Genomic DNA, 16,990 nt, shown 5'->3' with positions numbered 1-16,990 from the left:
ACCAACGATTTTGATCATGTCATTGACTTTCTATGTTTTTTGTTTTCCAACAGGTGTCTAGTTGTCTTTTTTTTTTTTTTAATAGGTGATTTAATTGTCTATCATACCGCACATAGCAACAAAAAAGGAGGCATCCAACGAGATTACACTTTAATAAATTATTAATGATATATTATTATATAAAGTATTATATTTTAAATGTTTTAAGTTAAAAAAAAAAAGTTTTAGATTTAAAATTTGAAGATACGAAAAATATAAACAAGTTATTTTCAAAATTTTACATTATAAAATTCGAAAACAATTTTCAAAAATAACTCAATAAAAAAATGTATCTAAAATTTCTACCAAATAGACTATAAATTATGCCACACATTTTTTTTATCTTTTTAAATATAATTATACATTTTAAAGTTTAAGATTTAAAATTTGAAGACACATAAAATATAAACTAGTTATTTTCAAATTTTTAGATTATAGAATTCGAAAACAATTCTCAGAAACAATTCATTTGATTAAGTAAATCTAAAAATAAAAAATTGTATCTGAATTTTCTACCAGACAAGCCTTGAATTATCACCGCACATTATTGTATTCTGCTGTCTCGATGACATTTGGTAGGAGTTTACATCATGGGGGCACTAATCATGTCAGTGACTTTTTATGTTGTTTTTTTTTTTCAAAGGTAATTAAATTGTCCGTCGTACCACACATGGCCAACAAAAAAGGAGATATCCAATGAGATAGCACTTTAATAATTTATTAATGGTCTATTATTGTATAGGTATATAAAGCACCTTTTTTTCCTATAATTTATCGAACCGCTTTTAATTGGTTAAAAAAAATTAAATGTTCAACATTCGAAAAGATAAATGAAAAAGCGAATACTTCAATTAAAAGAATAATGTGTTGTTAAATATTTAATAATATAGATAACAAGGTTGGTTCACATTATTTAAACGTTTAAATCCATATTAAAGAAAAAAACCAATTTGTTTACTCCTCTATAAATTTTTAATATATAATTATATAATCTATAATATATGTATAAATGAGGTTAACATTTCAATTTTATCATAGACATTTTAATGCACACCGATTTTGTCATTCAAAATTTTATAGGATGTGACTGTTCAAATAGAAGTGTATGTTGAGAGAAGTGGTGTGTTTGTTTTGCATATGAGTGTGATCAAAACCGAAGATGTAAAATATAACGATTTATCAATCGAGATGTATTTGTACCCATCATCCCACACAAAATCACCTCCAATAGTTTGATATTTGAACATTTTTAGTTAACATTTATCGCAAATCATAAGCATAAACTATAGTTACGTATGGATATATATATCAATGACAAATAATATAAAATTAATTATTAGTATAACTTCAAAAACATATTTTATTTTTATTGTAATATTATTCGATTAAATTATGTTTTAACCTAACTAATTAAATACTTATTTAAAGTTTAAAAACGTTTAAAATACAATTTTCAAGAAGGAAATTTTTTTTTAAACATACGTGCACGCGTGAAGGCATGCCAGCAAGCACTAAATATGCCTTTCTCAGAAAAAAAAAAGAAAAAAAAGAAAGAAAAAACAAGCACTAAATATGTAACGCTTGAAAAAAATATGAAGACCTTCCATTCTACTTTCAAATCAGTTCATATATTTTCAAATTTTATTTATTTTGTATTAAAGAGTTCTAATTATATAAAAAATTTCTACAAATAAAAACTAAATTGATCACTTTTAGAAGTACGGACATGTACAAGTAAAATTAAAACAAAAATTGAATCCACAAGGACCAAAATCGGAAATAAACAAAACCTCTAACCAAAAACTATGGAATGAGAGAGAAATTGTGTAGCATTTGGGATTTTGGGCTTTTGGCGATGGAACAGAACGAGACTCTTCAGCGATGGAAGAGATCCAATGGGCAACAACAGTTCATTATACTCCAAATCTCGGCCCAAATTTTGTTACCCTCTTCAGAAAACTTCCCGGGTAAGCCATTTCCGTACTCTCTCTCAATTTGGCGCCTTTGAATTTCTTAAATTCCCTCCACCATTTTTCCCCACTCGCTTCGTTTCTGCAATTTGCAAAATTCTCCTGGTTCTGGTTGGCAAGGCATCGCTTTGAAGTGATTATTTTTCTCCGTGGGGCAGTGGTGTAATCCAATCTCTGAAAATGGAGCGTCAAAGAAACCAGAAGCCCTCGGAGGAACACGAAGAGGCCGAGGAGATACAGCACGGCCCTTTTCCCGTAGAACAGCTTCAGGTACCACTAACGAACTAGGGTTTTTATTTTTCCTGTTGCGTCGATCGATTCCCGAATACCCGGTGAATTCTTGAATTCAAGACCGGACTTTGCCCTCTAATTTATTTACATTGCTTTATTGGAAACAAGGGCCAGTCTTAGACTGCGGCTTTATCAATTCCCTGTACGGGTTTCGAGTTTTAAGTAATTTTCTTATTTGAATCCATGAATGATGTATCAAAGGCATCGGGTATCGCCTCAATTGATGTGAAGAAGCTTAAAGATGCTGGTCTGTGCACGGTTGAATCCGTTGCTTACTCTCCCAGGAAAGAACTGCTTCAAATCAAAGGCATAAGCGAGGCCAAAGTTGATAAAATCATTGAAGCAGGCATGTTATTTGCTTTCTGTTTCATCTGCTTGCGATTTCTCATTTTCCCATTTACTTATTTTGTGTGTGTCTCTGTCTGAATCAATCAACTCACTGTCAACAGCTTCCAAGATAGTGCCTTTGGGTTTTACTAGCGCTGGCCAACTCCATGCTCAGAGGCTCGAGATCATTCAGTTAACATCTGGGTCAAGGGAACTTGACAAGATTTTAGAAGGTCGCTTTCTTGCAGAACTTCCAAGTTCTATTGGCCCGTTTCCCCCCTTACATTTTCCAGCATCAACTTTAAACTCTTGTTTGCTTACTTCAGATTTTACACCTTCTTTCAGGAGGAATTGAGACAGGATCCATTACTGAAATCTATGGGGAGTTCCGTTCTGGGAAAACTCAGCTTTGTCACACGCTCTGTGTTACCTGCCAAGTAAGACACTCCTCCTACTCCAATAATGGTGTTCACTTCAGTGAGTTCAGCTTAAAATTGTGTTATTACACTGTCACCAGTAATGGAATCTGTTAGTTCATATTAATCAATGGGTATTTCTGAGGCATTTTGAATTATCTATCAGCTTCCTTTGGATCAAGGTGGAGGAGAGGGAAAGGCGATGTACATTGATGCCGAGGGAACATTCAGACCGCAGAGACTCTTACAGATTGCAGACAGGTGTGATAGGGAGATGCGATTCAAGATTATGTGTTGTTCTGTTGTGTATGTGATCCAATAGTTTATGGTGCGAGTGTGATATTGATCGTTGCAGATTTGGACTCAATGGTGCTGATGTCTTGGAGAATGTGGCCTATGCTAGAGCATATAATACCGACCATCAGTCGAGGCTTTTGCTGGAAGCTGCTTCAATGATGGTGGAAACGAGGTACATACCATAGTTTGTGTAGGATTGATCAAACCAATTGCAAATATAGTGTTTTCCGAGCATATCAATTTTACAAAACAATCTGAATAGCTTATTTGATCATCTTGAAAAGAATCATTGAGATCCATTCTAAATGTAGGTTCGCTCTCATGATAGTCGATAGCGCTACTGCCCTCTATAGAACGGATTTCTCAGGAAGGGGAGAACTTTCCGCTCGACAAATGCATCTAGCAAAGTTCTTAAGGAGTCTCCAAAAGTTGGCAGATGAGGTAAAGACACTCATACAAGAATGAGTGAATTCTTATGTTCTGGGAAAGAGACTCAGCTTTTGATGTGCTGTGATTGTAGTTTGGTGTGGCTGTAGTCATCACAAATCAAGTGGTTGCACAAGTAGATGGTTCAGCAATCTTTGCAGGACCTCAAATTAAACCAATTGGTGGAAACATTATGGCTCATGCTTCTACAACGAGGTCTGTCTGTCATGTTATAACAAAGTTATCCTTCCCTCATGCTTAAGAAGTAAAACCAATCCCATTTCTGCTGCAGGCTTGCTCTAAGGAAAGGAAGAGGGGAGGAGCGCATCTGTAAAGTGATAAGTTCTCCTTGTTTAGCTGAGGCTGAAGCGCGGTTTCAGATTTCGGCCGAAGGGGTTACCGATGTCAAAGATTGATGAGTGATCCCTTTCTTTCAACATGGCTTCCAATTCCATGTATAGGCTCATTGGGGCTTTGTTCATTGCATCATGTTTTCCCCAAGCCATTAAGACTACACAATGGCTTGCTTTTGTTTCATCCTCATCAATGCAATGTGTCTTGAAGGCAAAGGCAAATATCTTGTTAAATGGCTACTCATGATATTTTTAAATTACTTAGTTATTTATGTTGATAAATTTTAATTTCATAAAGAATCTAATATATATGTATGTATGTTTAAATGCATTATGACCAAATCATCTTATATATTGCAAAACAACATTATTGGGATAAGCTCTCTGCCTGATTTTAAAAAAATGCGTACTTAGAAAGTTCTCAACAAACTTGGAGGATAATTCTCGTTCAACTATAAATCCAATAACCCAATTAAATTAGAAAACATTTCTAAAATTTTTTAGGACATCTCGAACCAAATAGGACACAGACAAGCAACTTGATAGACTTTTATTGTTCATAAATAGTAGTATAGAGATTGGAACATTCGTGGTTTATTTTTGTACTGGGTGAGTAATTTTTTTCTAGTTCAAGTACAATAAATATCAAAATAGTTATGTCCTTAAGAAGTTGGACTAAAATGGACATTTTTAAAGCGTAAAGACCAAAATGGTAATTTTTGTAAAATGTGGGGACTAAAATGAAAGTTCAAGTTAGAATAAAACCTACAAAATGAGATTCAAATAATTGAAAAAGAAAGGGTAAGAGGATCACATTCTTGGTTTTCACAGGTAAGGCTTTCCTAAACCTCACACATATTACAAGAGATTCTTCTCTGCCCTGCAAAAGCAAGGTCAGCTTCCAGCTTTCTTTACTTTCTTCCAAAGAGAAGAAGAAAACAACATTGATATCTATAAATTCAAATACTTAGAATTGACAAAGGCAGTTATAAATGAAATAGAACTACCCACAAGAAGCAAGACACAGGCAATCCATATCAAATATCAAAAGAAAAAAGAGGCTCCCTTTTGAATAGCAAGCATATGTACATATTTACACCAGAATAAACCAGTCAATTTCATATATTACAAGCCTTACTGTTTGGTGGGGGGAGAATATAAAAGAATTATATGCTGTTCTATTTGTGGATGTATGTTCATTTACAATTAAATTGTGGACTACTAACCGCAGCCATGGGAGACGTGCTGCAGAGGGGCTTGAGTTTGTTATTGCAGAATAGAATAGAAGTCTTCAAGTGCAGAGTACAATGGCTCAGCAGCCCTTGGTCTTTCTACTGTCCCCAGAAGAATGTCTGAGGTGGTTAGATACGGATCGCCATAGAAGCATAGATTCGTGCTCATCCTTGTTGCTACAATGTTTCCTTCCAACGACACTCCAACAAATGCGCCTGTTGAGAAGTAAACTAATGTATCAGTTACCATCTCCAGCTTCTGAAGAACTGTAATCCAGGCTCCAGGCCAACATGGCTAAATATGTAATGTATTGATGCGTTGGTAACAACTATTAAATAAAGGTATCTCCAATCTTGCAGCATATAAAGATAAAATAAGAGTTCAAGATGTAGTGACGTTGATTACCACTACACAAATTAATATAGTTGTTGCTTACTTCATAAAGAAAGAAATTTAAGCAACAGAACAAGCAGTTAGGAGGGACTAATTCCTAGATGATTCGCAAAGACAGAGTATTGAAGTTGGAAAAAAACTAGAATTTCATGGATTACTGCTAATTCAATGATCTGATACGCTATTTTCATTAGAGTCTATTTTGGTTCTGGTATAACATAGCTGCCAAAAACGATATGATCTGGGTAATACAGAAAATGCATAATCTGATCAGGATACCTTTGCTACAACTATACGTATAGCACATGCCAGAGCCCCTATCTCCAGCTCGAAGATCTGCTTCCAACACTCTACCAACAGGACCAGCAGCGACACTACACCCAGCACCAAGAGAAAAGTGCATTCGGCTACAGAATGTCTTCACTGCTTTTGAATCATGAAGCACGATTATGAAATCCATGAGCTCACCACCAATCTAAGGTAAACAGGGAAACAAGAAATTGAGAACTCAATAAGCATACAAATCTCTTGTGGCAGAAGTCTTTGTTCCCACATCTCATAGATGATAGAAGAGACAAGAAACCAAAATGTATGTTGTCAAATTATTCTCCAACCAAAGTACCCATTTCTGAAGATTCAAAATTCTTCCAGAAATTCTAAACATGTCAAAGATCTTTGAATTAAAAATATTTATACCTGGGCACCCCATCCTAATCCAACAGATAATATGGCTGAAGGGGCAGACCATGAACCATCTGACCTTCGCGCAATTACCAAGCCTGTGCCGAATTTGTAAGCAACCAACACTCCACCTTTAGCAACTGTCAAAATAGCAAGACCTTTGGCGCCCTTTAGTACAGCCACGGGTATGGACTTTTCAGGATTTAGCCTTGAGACCTGTACAATTCAACAACCAGGAAATTGAATGTCACAAAAGAATATCTACACCATGGCTTAATCGAATTCGATTAGGACAATATGCATGGCAATTCAAGTTATCCTGACTTCCTTTAACAACTAAATTGCATGGTACGCACACCTGGAAGTATCCTCTAAGCGTTTTGGAAGCTTTGTATATCTCATGTTCCATGGACAGACCAATAGGGAGATTCAACCACGCTCTTGTACAAGTCCAGTCCATCACATCATGTTTTGCTCTTTGCACAGCATTGCTAATGCTGTTAATAAGTATCCCCTGTAAAGGATCAAGTCTGTCATAGCAGGCATCACATACCCTCTGTGGATTTCTCTCTCTGAACTTCATCGGCATCAAACACCTTCCCTTGGAACAGTCCCGGCAGAAAATCCCTCCACAAAATCGACAATGATGCCTACCACGAGTGATTGCAGTAAAAGGGGCAGTACAATGCATGCAAATTGACGAAGAACTATCTGGAAGCCACTCTGGGGGTTCAGCCTCCAAAACATCTTTATAAGCATTGTAATTAACCATATTCGGCTCAAAAAGAGGTGGGGCACTGGGAATGTAAACCGAGGAATGCAAATAGGTATCTCCATTCTTTTCAGAACCAAGGAATGAAATATCTGAACTGGGAATTTGTTGATCGGAGGAGACATATGAAGATTTATTTTTACCAGTCAATATAGCAACCATACCATTTAGAACATTCTTCAAATTAACCTCCGGACGCACACTATTTTGCTTTGGATAGTCAATTTCGTCACTTGAATCATACCCTTCCTCGATAAAGTCTTCAGATTCAACAGAGAACTTTGCGTTCAAATGGAAAGGCGTATTACCATTAGGCATGGCCCAGAGAGAATCGCAGTCGTTGTCATCATCATCATTGTGGACTCTATTCCCCTTTCCAACATTAGAAAGGGAAGAATATGTAACCTTCCCGTTTAAGGTATCCATGAGCAACAACAGCTGCGTTCAACAACAGAAACGAAGTAGCGCCGGCCAACTACATAAAAAGAAAACCAACAGTCAGGACATAAATTACAAGAACAGAATACAAAAGAATCAAGTAAAGTGTCTATATACGAATGTTGAGAGAAAAATTATGAACCAAAGACGAAGGAAAACAAGGAGTCGCTTCACTCGAGATTCAAAAACCTTATACTTCCAAGGTCTGCGTAGACAAATTCACTATCTAGGGTTTTCCTCGTCCGAATGCAATAGAACAAAGAAACGGCTAACAGTATCGAAGTAAATCGTATCGAAACCGGGACCGAATTTCCATACCTTTCTGCTATGAAGATTTCAATTGAACGAATGATTTGTAAGCTAGGGCTTGAGCTGGGGAACTCGATGAGGACGACGATGGCGGATGGCGCAGAGGAGAACCGGTGAAGGAAGCAATTTCGGGGATTCAATTTCAAGTAATTATCGGTTTGGTCCTCGTATTTTAGGTGAATACGAATTCAAATCGGTGTACTTTGGAACTTATCGATTTGGTCCTCGTACTTTTAATTATTTAATTTTAGTCCTTAAATTTAAAGTATTTCATAATCAGGCCCTATTTGTTGAGTTAATCAGATGGATTTTTCATGGATGTGTGTAAGCGGTTAAAGTTGGGTCAATTTAAGCGATTAAGAAATATTTTAAATTTAAGCGACAATTAACTGTTTTTTTTAGGCAAAATACAAACAAAATTAAGAACAGGAACTACAATCCACCGCGAACATCAAAGAGATCTCATCAGGCCATTCCTCCACCCAGATTTGAAGGTGTGGTGAAGTCAATGCCAGTTGAGCTAACAGATGGGCTGCAGCGTTACCGTCCCTACGTGTAAAACTAAAAGAAACCCACATACCATGAGAAGACAAAAAAAGCTTGATGACAAAGTAGAGAGTCCCAACTTCAAAATCATCCACACAATCTATCGTCAGTAAATTAAAAATCCGGAGTGAATCTGTTTCGATCTGGAACCGAATAAAACCTGCTTCCACAGCAAGGAGAATACCCTCATAAACCGCAGAGCCTTCCACCCAATCAACATCACGAGCACGAGCAAGCGGACGAACGACCGTAAGATACACAAGACCGACCGAATCCCGAATAATTACACTCACCCCTACTACAAAAGATTCTTTCTGAAAGCTGCATCCACATTCACCTTGAGGAGAGGCGCTGCAAAAGGACACCAGAAAGACACCCGAGGTGGACGAGAAACCAATGGAGCAGACGCAGAACTCCGTTGAGCCGCTTGATAAACTCGAGGTAATTTTCCGACCAAGAAACAATGTCCGACAAAAGGCCACCCAACGAGAAATGTTGGGGAGTTTGATTACGCGCATTCCAAATAGCCCACAACAACATCACAATAGCTCCAATATGCTGCCAAGAAACCATATCTGTCCACACCCGCATAAAATGACCTATATCAGATCTCGCCAGCACCCACAAAAGATGGAGAAGATGAGAGAATTTAGAGCACTGCCATATAGATCGCACTTTTTTACATAACCAAAACACATGGGCTGTACTTTCCCCTTTCGGCCACAAAACCTGCAACAATTCAGCCCATCAACTCCTTTGGCTAAGAGATTCTCACCCGTTGGTAAACGGTCAAGGCATAACCTCCATCCGAAAATCTTAATTTTACTAGGGAGTTGGAGTTTCCAAAACCCTTCCACCACTGTAACCGTGACTCGAGGGAAGAAGGGGAAGACAAACCATGAACGATGCCCCGCTGTGCAAGACGGTACCCACTTTTAATATTGTATTGTCCCCTTCTGTCATAATGCCAGATGAGTTTATCCAGCGGACTAACACCAAGCGGAATAGGAAGTCTCCTTATCGCTAAAGTGCTGTCGAATTTTCTCCACATCCCACTAACCCGACGGTGACAGGAGATTACAAACTAAGCTATCCACAGATAATGAAGGCGGTGAGCGAATGGACAAAGACCCATCCATGGGAATCCAATTATCAGAATAAACTCTAATGGACTTACCGTTAGAGTTTATTCTGATAAACTCTAATGGACTTACGGAAAATCAAATATTTTAAGAATAAACTCTAATCGTTCAATCAACCTCCCATACATTTAGGCAAACACATGCACTTCCAGCTAACCCAATACAACTTATGGTCCTCATTCACTCTTAAACCAACTGACAAAAATTATCCAATCTAAATTGTCCATTTACCCTTTATGATCCAAATGATTCCACGTATTTTGTACTAGAGAAAAAGATTCCTATCATATTTCTTTTTTTTTTGTTCAATTTTAATGTGTGACCTAAGTTGTATGGTTTTAAATTGAGATAATTAACAAATGGGATTAAAACACTCATCACCTAATTTACTAATATATCCTTTTGTACCTCACTTCAATTAATTTTAAAAATCCAAAATTGACTATTGTAAGTTACATTTTAAATCACTTAAATTTGGCCTAATTAAACTTTCCAAAAGTGAAAAATATCAACCCAAAATCCTCCGTTATTGAAAAAATTCGAAAACCTCATCCTAAGGTTTCTTTTTTGTCGCCGAACGCCCGTCGATCATTCCAGCCTTCCATTTATCCCAGCCATTGTCTAGTCGCCGACCGAAAAATTTCTAGGTTATTAGTATTGTTTGTTAATTGTGGAGGGATATAGTTGTATATACTTTATAACCAGATATAGATTATATCTCCACATAAGTGTATGTTATAATCAATATAGTTTATATCACAATTATTAAGTGTGTGTATATATATATATATATATATAAAAGTCTGTGTTATAATGACTATATTATTGAAATTTGGCCAAAAAATGTAATGAAATGAAAAAATATTTGTAATAAATTTCATTATTTAGTAGAATATATTAAGAAGTAAATTTTGGGATTATGGTAATAATTGAATTTTTGTAATAAATTTTATTTTTTAATAGAATATATTAAGGAGTAAATTAGGAAATTATGATAATATTAAGGAGTAAATTAGAGAATTATGAGAATGATTGATTTAGGTCCCACAATAATTTAATGTTTACAAAATCAAATTTAGAATATTAATCTTTTGCATTTAAATAAAAGACAAATTATAATAAATATAAATACCATAAATAAGAGTAGATTTGATATTTAAAAAAAGTTTTAAATCGAGAAATCTAAAACTATAAAATTTGTAAATATTGGATCATTTGTGAAAATAAATTAACAAAATAGCTTATCCAAGACATTATCTTTTAACAAATTTAATCACATTGTCTCTAATCAAGTGTACTAAAAAACAAATTTAATCTTTTAAAAATGAAAATATAAAAATAAAAAACTTAGAAGTGCAAAATATCATTTTTTTAATTACAAGCTTATGAAAATTAATGTTTAAATTATTTGATAAACTTTGATTAAATAAAGTTCAATATAACTTAACTAATTTAAGCATATATCCTCCAACAAAATATCAAAATCAAATAAATGTTGCTATTTCTACTTTCTAATTTAAAATGTTTTTAAGAAAGTAATTTTGCATATTAAAAAAAATTAAAGAACAAGTCTACATGAAATTAATAGCACTTAATAAAGAAACATTAGAGACAAATTTTTAATTAAAATTTGTGAACTTAAACAAAGTTTCATCAATTTTAAATTTATAAAACACTTGATTTCAGTGAAATTGACGAGTATTGAAAATTTTACATCAATTTTTTGTTAAAATTAGTAGGTAAATTAATGAGACCAAACAAAAGGTAAACAAATTGCAATTATTTTATTTCATTTTTTTTAATAACTGAAAGTTGGAAACTTTGCTCTTCCATACTCAAAGGCCCCATGCCCGCCCTTGGATATAGGGGAGCAAATAATTATCTTATCTAAGTCAAAGTCCAATTCGATAAATCGAAGGCTTAAGAGTGAAAATATGTAAACTTTGGTTTTCTTCCCCACATTCTTTTAGAATATCAATAACCATACATACTGATCCTATAATAATTGGAAACGAGGGCAAGAACATTGGCAACAACACTATTTAAAACATGTGGTCTAATACTTATATGGAACTCAAGTCCTAAGGCACCCAAAATTAGAACCAATAATTAAAAGAAAACGCTTCAAAACTAGGCTTACAGAGGCCTCAGGCTTCACCCCAGCGCCTAGGCGCACCCTCCATGTCTAATAACCATTATGAAATGGCATGATTAAGGTACAGATATAAACATCAGACTAGCTGCCCCCTTTGCATGGCATAGTCGAAAATTTGACAGAGGTCCTCAAATGAAACGACAGAAACGAAAAACTAGGCGAATCGAAGAAACTAACATTAGTTACCAGTAAGCGGATTGATTAACCGAGAATTGGGAAGATGCGAGTGATGTGTTCCAAGGGAATGCTGTCGGAGGATTTCTTTTTCAGTTCGGGATGGTTGAATTCGTTGGGTGGTATAACGATAAGCTGGCCCTTCCCATGACCTTTCTCAAGAATCCAACCAGAGTTTGCAACTTGGTGCTCAAGAAATTTGTCCAAAGATAGGCCCTCAATATTGATTGCCTGTAACATGGCATCATGGAAATTCAGCATATTCACACAGAATATTAGCATTACAAAGTAAGGATTGAAGCAAAAACTCAAAATCAAATGAGCACACATGCAGCGTGTGGACAGGGCTCCTAAATCTGAACTCCAAGATTAGCGGTGTAGCAGTCTCATACTGCTATTTAAGTATCAACAATTATTCGTTTGTTAACATTTTCATTTCTCGTTTATTGTTTATTATTTCTGTTTCTGGTTTCTTGTTCCTCACTTCTCGTTTCCTCTTTTTTATTTTTTAACAAATAAAGGTCGAACGACATTTGGTAATTGTTTCTTGTTTCTAGTTCAAAAAGAAACAAACATTTTTGTTAACTAATTCTTGTTTCTCTTTCTCTAGCCTTTTTAAATTAAATATTAAAAATTTTAATGTTATTTTTATTTTTTTAATATTTATCCTTCATTTTATAAGTCAAGAATGATAAACTAATGCTTTTATTTATATTTAAAAAAAACTGAAAATATAAACAAGAAACAAGAAACTCGATTTTGTTGTTTCTAAACTTTATATACAATTTAGAAAAGAAACGAGAAACAAGAGCTACTAAGAAAAGACGGGAAACAAGAAATGAGAAACAAAAAATGAGAACTTTACCAAACGACCCAAAATACCAACCCTGAGATTACTCAACATTAAAATGGCAGAAATATGCTTTATAAATTCATACCTCAGCAAGCACAGATCTAGGAACCTTTTGATAAGTCAAGGAAAGAACATGAACTGCATAAGCTTGAATTGCTTGCTCAAAACCTGCATCATATTTTTCATATTAGAAACAACCGAACAGGAGGTGATCTACATACGCATATGTCTGCAAATTGACCACTCCCAAACATCCATGATTATTAGACTTCACAATTAACCAGAGCGTGAAAATCTTTTATGTTTTATGTTTGCGGTGGCCTACCCCACTACTCTATGGAGGCTTCGTGCACCCTAGACCCAACTCCACGAAACATAATAAGTTAAAAAATGAAAGATTTTTGCTAATAGAGCTTTCCACATAGAGGCTCCATCGCAAGACACCTTGAAGAGTATGTGTTGCTCATATATTATGAACAGATATATAGATCCCTGTAAGACTATAAATGTGTCCCAAAGGCTGCAAACAAACAAGTTTCTGCCTTATAGTTCCTAAATACCTGGCACAGCTTCAACTATGTGACGATTCTTAGCAGCTTCGTCCCAGAATTGACGGAACTTTCCAGTCTATACATAGATAGGATCAAAATAATCATAAATATTGCACGAGCATGCTCTGCTGTTAAAAGAAAATTAAATTAAGGGAGCAAAAAAAAAACGTAAAGAAACTTGCATACCTCCAAATAGTGGGAAAGTATAATCAAAGTCTTGAATTGATCCTCCATTTGCTGATAATAATGTTTACAAGATTTCAATAAGGGGCAGGACTGGAAATCACAAGAAATGCACAAGCAGAAAACGTAGGAGATGAAAATTGACAGTTCATTGTTGTTTACTTCAATATTTTCCTTTGCGCTTTTGGAAATTCCCCTTTCAATAACAATCAATAAACGAGACCTACAAAATCTAATACGGTATTCTCCCCTTTGTATGGCTTTTAGGCTCCTTTTTGGATGACATTGTTTTGCATTCTCTCATTGATCTTAACAAAAGCTTAGTTTCTTCTAAGGGAAAAAAGAAGTTCATAAAAGAACAACAAAGGGTATGTGGAACAGTTCATGTATCAAGGAATGAATGAGCAACCTGATTGTTTTCTTTAGATGTCAATTAAATTCACAAGGACATAGAAATCTTAAGATAAAATAACATTAATGAAACTTAAGGGCTGGAAAACCGTTAGAACATACCACTCTTTCTGGAATTAAAAAGAGACACAGGCTGAAATCTGGAGCTGGCATTTCCATCAGAGCCTATTCCCATCTCGCACAGAGACATAAAAATTAAGCTTCATGAAGCAGATATACGAATTTAATTCTCCACGAGATGTGATGACAAGGAAATTTGAAAGGAAAACATACCTTGACCAAGATGCGAGCCACAATTTGAGTACTCATCCTCTCGGGCTCGAACTGTAAACCAAGCAACAATGAATTTGCTAGAAGATAAACCATGTAAATGAAGGAAACACACAGAGGCATATAAATCAAAAGCTTTAAGGTCCAAGCCCAATGCGTTAAATAAGCTATATAATCGAACAGATTCTAATTTCTCTCAAAGCAAATGACAGTGAACTAAAAAAGTAAAACAGCAACGAACCATAAAAATCAAAAAGGAAAAACTATCCAAAAACATAGAGACTAACTTCAAATATTTTTCCAGAAGAATTTACTGACAAAAATTGAATACAAGTAAAACCCCAGTAATCCATTTGCAGCTAGTAGCATGGTAGGTACCTGATAGAGGCGAAGAAGGCATAGATTAGCATCTAAGCTGTACGTTTCGGATGAGACCTGTAACGATTTTAAGTTTGAATGCGATCGAGAAGGTGATTACAATTTACGAATTGAACTGAAAATAGAGATTGAAGGACCTGCTCGTTCACGTAGTTTTCGAGATCGGGGAGGATGTCGGGATTGTAAGGATTTACAGCGAGCAGCTGTTCCACGGCGGACGCCATCTCCTGCTGCGGCTGCTTCTGCAATTCTCTCCCCATTCCACCGATATCTGAATTAACCCGAGCTTCGGTTCCCGCTAGAAACCCTGGATTGGGGGAGGTCGAAGAATCCTCTATTTTAGGGTTTCCACCAAATCTGAACCAATTACTTTGGTTAAATTTACATTACGCATGTAAAAAATAATTATAAATATGATATTTTTTAACTTCTATTTAGTTTGAGGAAACATTCAATTTCCACCCCTGGATTTGGATTCAATTTTATTCTGAACCTTTAATTTCATAAATTTAAATTGTTGAATTTGATAATTGTTGTAATTTTTACCCTGACTAAAAATTTCCCTACAACTCGTTAATTTCAATGAAAATCAACATTTAACAAATTAATTCAAAAATTTTAGTTTTCGTAAATCAATGTACAAGATTGATCTCTTTGACTACAACTCGCAAATTTTAATAAAAATTTATTTTTAGTGTTGTGTTTTCTATTAGACCATATAAATTGTGTATCATACATTTGAACATACTAAATAATATATATACTTTTTTAATGATTCTTCGGACGAAGCTTCACATAAGATAAATAGTGAACATCTATTTGGTATAAAGTAAAATTTAATTTGAAATTGTAATGTAAAAAGTTGGATTGAATTAATTTAAGTTATTTTAATAAATATTTCAATTAATTATAAATTATTTTAAGGGTTATTTCCACTTATTTATATATATATATATATATATATATATAATTAGTTCCGGTCAAAATGAAAATTGACCAGAGTTATGACTTATAAACTTCTAATCCATTATAATCTAATGATCGAGTCAATCTCATGATTAGAAGTTCAGGCCAGATCAGAATAGGGCTATGTTCCGATCTAGTTATATACGTTTGAACTATGAGAAGGGGTCATTTGAATGTATTTAAGTAGATAGTATGTTGACATATGGATGCCTACATCCAACCCTTCCATTTAAGATTAGGAATAGGCGTAATCAAACTGTTTTTTCACCTATCTTGAAATCCTATTCATTTCTTTGGGCTTCTATTGATCTGAAGCGTAGTACGATTTTTAAGTTTGAATGCGAGAGGTGATTAAAATTTACAAATTGAACTGAAAATAGAGAGATAAGGACCTGCTCGTTCACGTAGTTTTCGAGATCAGGGAGGATGTTTGGATTGTAAGGATTTACAGCGAGTAGTTGCTCAGCGGACACCATATCCTTCTGCAGCTGCTTCTGCAATTCTCTCCCCATTCCACCGGATTCAACGATCGATTAGGTATCTAAATTAGCTTGAGCTTCGATTCCCGCTAGAAACCTAGAATGGGGATATTGAATAATCATCCATTTTAGGGTTTCAGAAAAATCCGGACCAATTACTTCAATTAAATTTACATTTTTTACGTGCGTAAAATAATTATAAATATGACAAAAAGTATGATCGTATTTATTTGAGGAAACATTTCATTTTCACCTCTAGATTTGTTTTTTTTTTCTTTTTTTTTTTAAGATGCAAGTTGTTTTATTAGTAGATGTTTTATTTTTTTATCGTTTATTTATCTTTTGAAATAACTATCTTCCTTCATGACTTTTGAATGTGGTGAGCGATCACCTATATTATGATATAATTCTTAATGGTCATGTTTTTTATTAACGCAGTTTCTTTTATTTCAAAAAAAAAATGGTTGAGTTCGATAACTATGGTAATTTTTACCAGATAATTGAAATAAAGAGAGGAGTTACTAAAAGTTATCCTCCAAACTTATTCAAACAAGAACCACAAACAAATTAAGCAATAGATTTGGAAATATAAAATCTTCAATAAACTTTCCCTCACTTATGACTCAAGTCCAATATAGGCCATAGCCCAAGGCCCACTTAAAATAACAGAAATTTTGGGTTGAATAGGACAGTATTTTTTTTCACTATCATTCCACTCATTTTTTAGATTTCTCTCTTGTCACTCCCTCTTTTTTTCCATATCTTCTCTCTCATTCTTGTTCAATTTTTTCTCAAAATTGGATTTTCTTTATAAACATCTTGGCAAAAGACTCATTTTTGAAACACTAAAAACAATTATCAAAATCGAACAAAAATCCAATTAATTTTATAAAAGAATAAAAAAAAGTATGTTTTTTTCCATCTTTCTTCCTTAATC

The 16,990-nt window shown here is 34.6% G+C and overlaps 3 protein-coding genes across 3 annotated transcripts; 1 reads left to right on the top strand and 2 right to left on the bottom strand.

Moving 5' to 3' along the window:
• Positions 1–1,802: 1,802 nt before the first annotated feature.
• RAD51 (RAS associated with diabetes protein 51) lies at positions 1,803–4,450 on the top strand. Its single transcript, XM_022291871.2, has 9 exons — positions 1,803–2,279; positions 2,502–2,646; positions 2,750–2,860; positions 2,973–3,064; positions 3,210–3,304; positions 3,399–3,512; positions 3,652–3,781; positions 3,861–3,982; positions 4,059–4,450. Exons 1-9 carry the CDS (start codon positions 2,190–2,192, stop codon positions 4,180–4,182), a joined length of 1,023 nt encoding a protein of 340 aa, XP_022147563.1. The 5' UTR covers positions 1,803–2,189; the 3' UTR covers positions 4,183–4,450.
• Positions 4,451–5,161: 711 nt separating this feature from the next.
• LOC111016567 (RING/FYVE/PHD-type zinc finger family protein) lies at positions 5,162–8,116 on the bottom strand. Its single transcript, XM_022292007.2, has 5 exons — positions 7,955–8,116; positions 6,785–7,673; positions 6,442–6,642; positions 6,025–6,220; positions 5,162–5,567 (listed from the first exon to the last, which is right to left on the bottom strand). Exons 2-5 carry the CDS (start codon positions 7,622–7,624, stop codon positions 5,386–5,388), a joined length of 1,419 nt encoding a protein of 472 aa, XP_022147699.1. The 5' UTR covers positions 7,625–7,673; positions 7,955–8,116; the 3' UTR covers positions 5,162–5,385.
• Positions 8,117–11,674: 3,558 nt separating this feature from the next.
• EIF3K (eukaryotic translation initiation factor 3K) lies at positions 11,675–14,978 on the bottom strand. Its single transcript, XM_022292037.2, has 8 exons — positions 14,746–14,978; positions 14,609–14,665; positions 14,234–14,284; positions 14,063–14,125; positions 13,553–13,603; positions 13,376–13,442; positions 12,901–12,983; positions 11,675–12,193 (listed from the first exon to the last, which is right to left on the bottom strand). Exons 1-8 carry the CDS (start codon positions 14,866–14,868, stop codon positions 11,990–11,992), a joined length of 699 nt encoding a protein of 232 aa, XP_022147729.1. The 5' UTR covers positions 14,869–14,978; the 3' UTR covers positions 11,675–11,989.
• Between the last annotated feature and the right edge of the window lie 2,012 nt (positions 14,979–16,990).

This window comes from Momordica charantia (assembly GCF_013281855.1).
Source record: "Momordica charantia cultivar OHB3-1 chromosome 6 unlocalized genomic scaffold, Mcharantia_2.0 BLBB01000006.1, whole genome shotgun sequence".
NCBI classification, from domain to species: domain Eukaryota; kingdom Viridiplantae; phylum Streptophyta; class Magnoliopsida; order Cucurbitales; family Cucurbitaceae; genus Momordica; species Momordica charantia.
The sequence above is the reverse complement of the archived record's forward strand: the minus strand, read 5'-3'. Positions and strand labels throughout refer to the sequence as shown.

Excerpts from the sequence above, each read along its gene's own strand:
- RAD51 (XM_022291871.2), top strand. The coding sequence starts at position 2,190 with ATGGAGCGTCAAAGAAACCAGAAGCCCTCGGAGGAACACGAAGAGGCC. Across the intron at positions 2,647-2,749 it reads TGATAAAATCATTGAAGCAG|CTTCCAAGATAGTGCCTTTG; the intron begins GCATGTTATTTG and ends CACTGTCAACAG. Across the intron at positions 3,305-3,398 it reads CTCTTACAGATTGCAGACAG|ATTTGGACTCAATGGTGCTG; the intron begins GTGTGATAGGGA and ends TGATCGTTGCAG.
- LOC111016567 (XM_022292007.2), bottom strand. The coding sequence starts at position 7,624 with ATGGATACCTTAAACGGGAAGGTTACATATTCTTCCCTTTCTAATGTT. Across the intron at positions 6,221-6,441 it reads GATTAGGATGGGGTGCCCAG|ATTGGTGGTGAGCTCATGGA; the intron begins GTATAAATATTT and ends TGTTTACCTTAG. Across the intron at positions 5,568-6,024 it reads TACGTATAGTTGTAGCAAAG|GCGCATTTGTTGGAGTGTCG; the intron begins GTATCCTGATCA and ends ACTTCTCAACAG.
- EIF3K (XM_022292037.2), bottom strand. The coding sequence starts at position 14,868 with ATGGGGAGAGAATTGCAGAAGCAGCCGCAGCAGGAGATGGCGTCCGCC. Across the intron at positions 14,285-14,608 it reads GCCTTCTTCGCCTCTATCAG|TTCGAGCCCGAGAGGATGAG; the intron begins GTACCTACCATG and ends CTTGGTTTACAG. Across the intron at positions 12,194-12,900 it reads CTAGATCTGTGCTTGCTGAG|GCAATCAATATTGAGGGCCT; the intron begins GTATGAATTTAT and ends GCCATGTTACAG.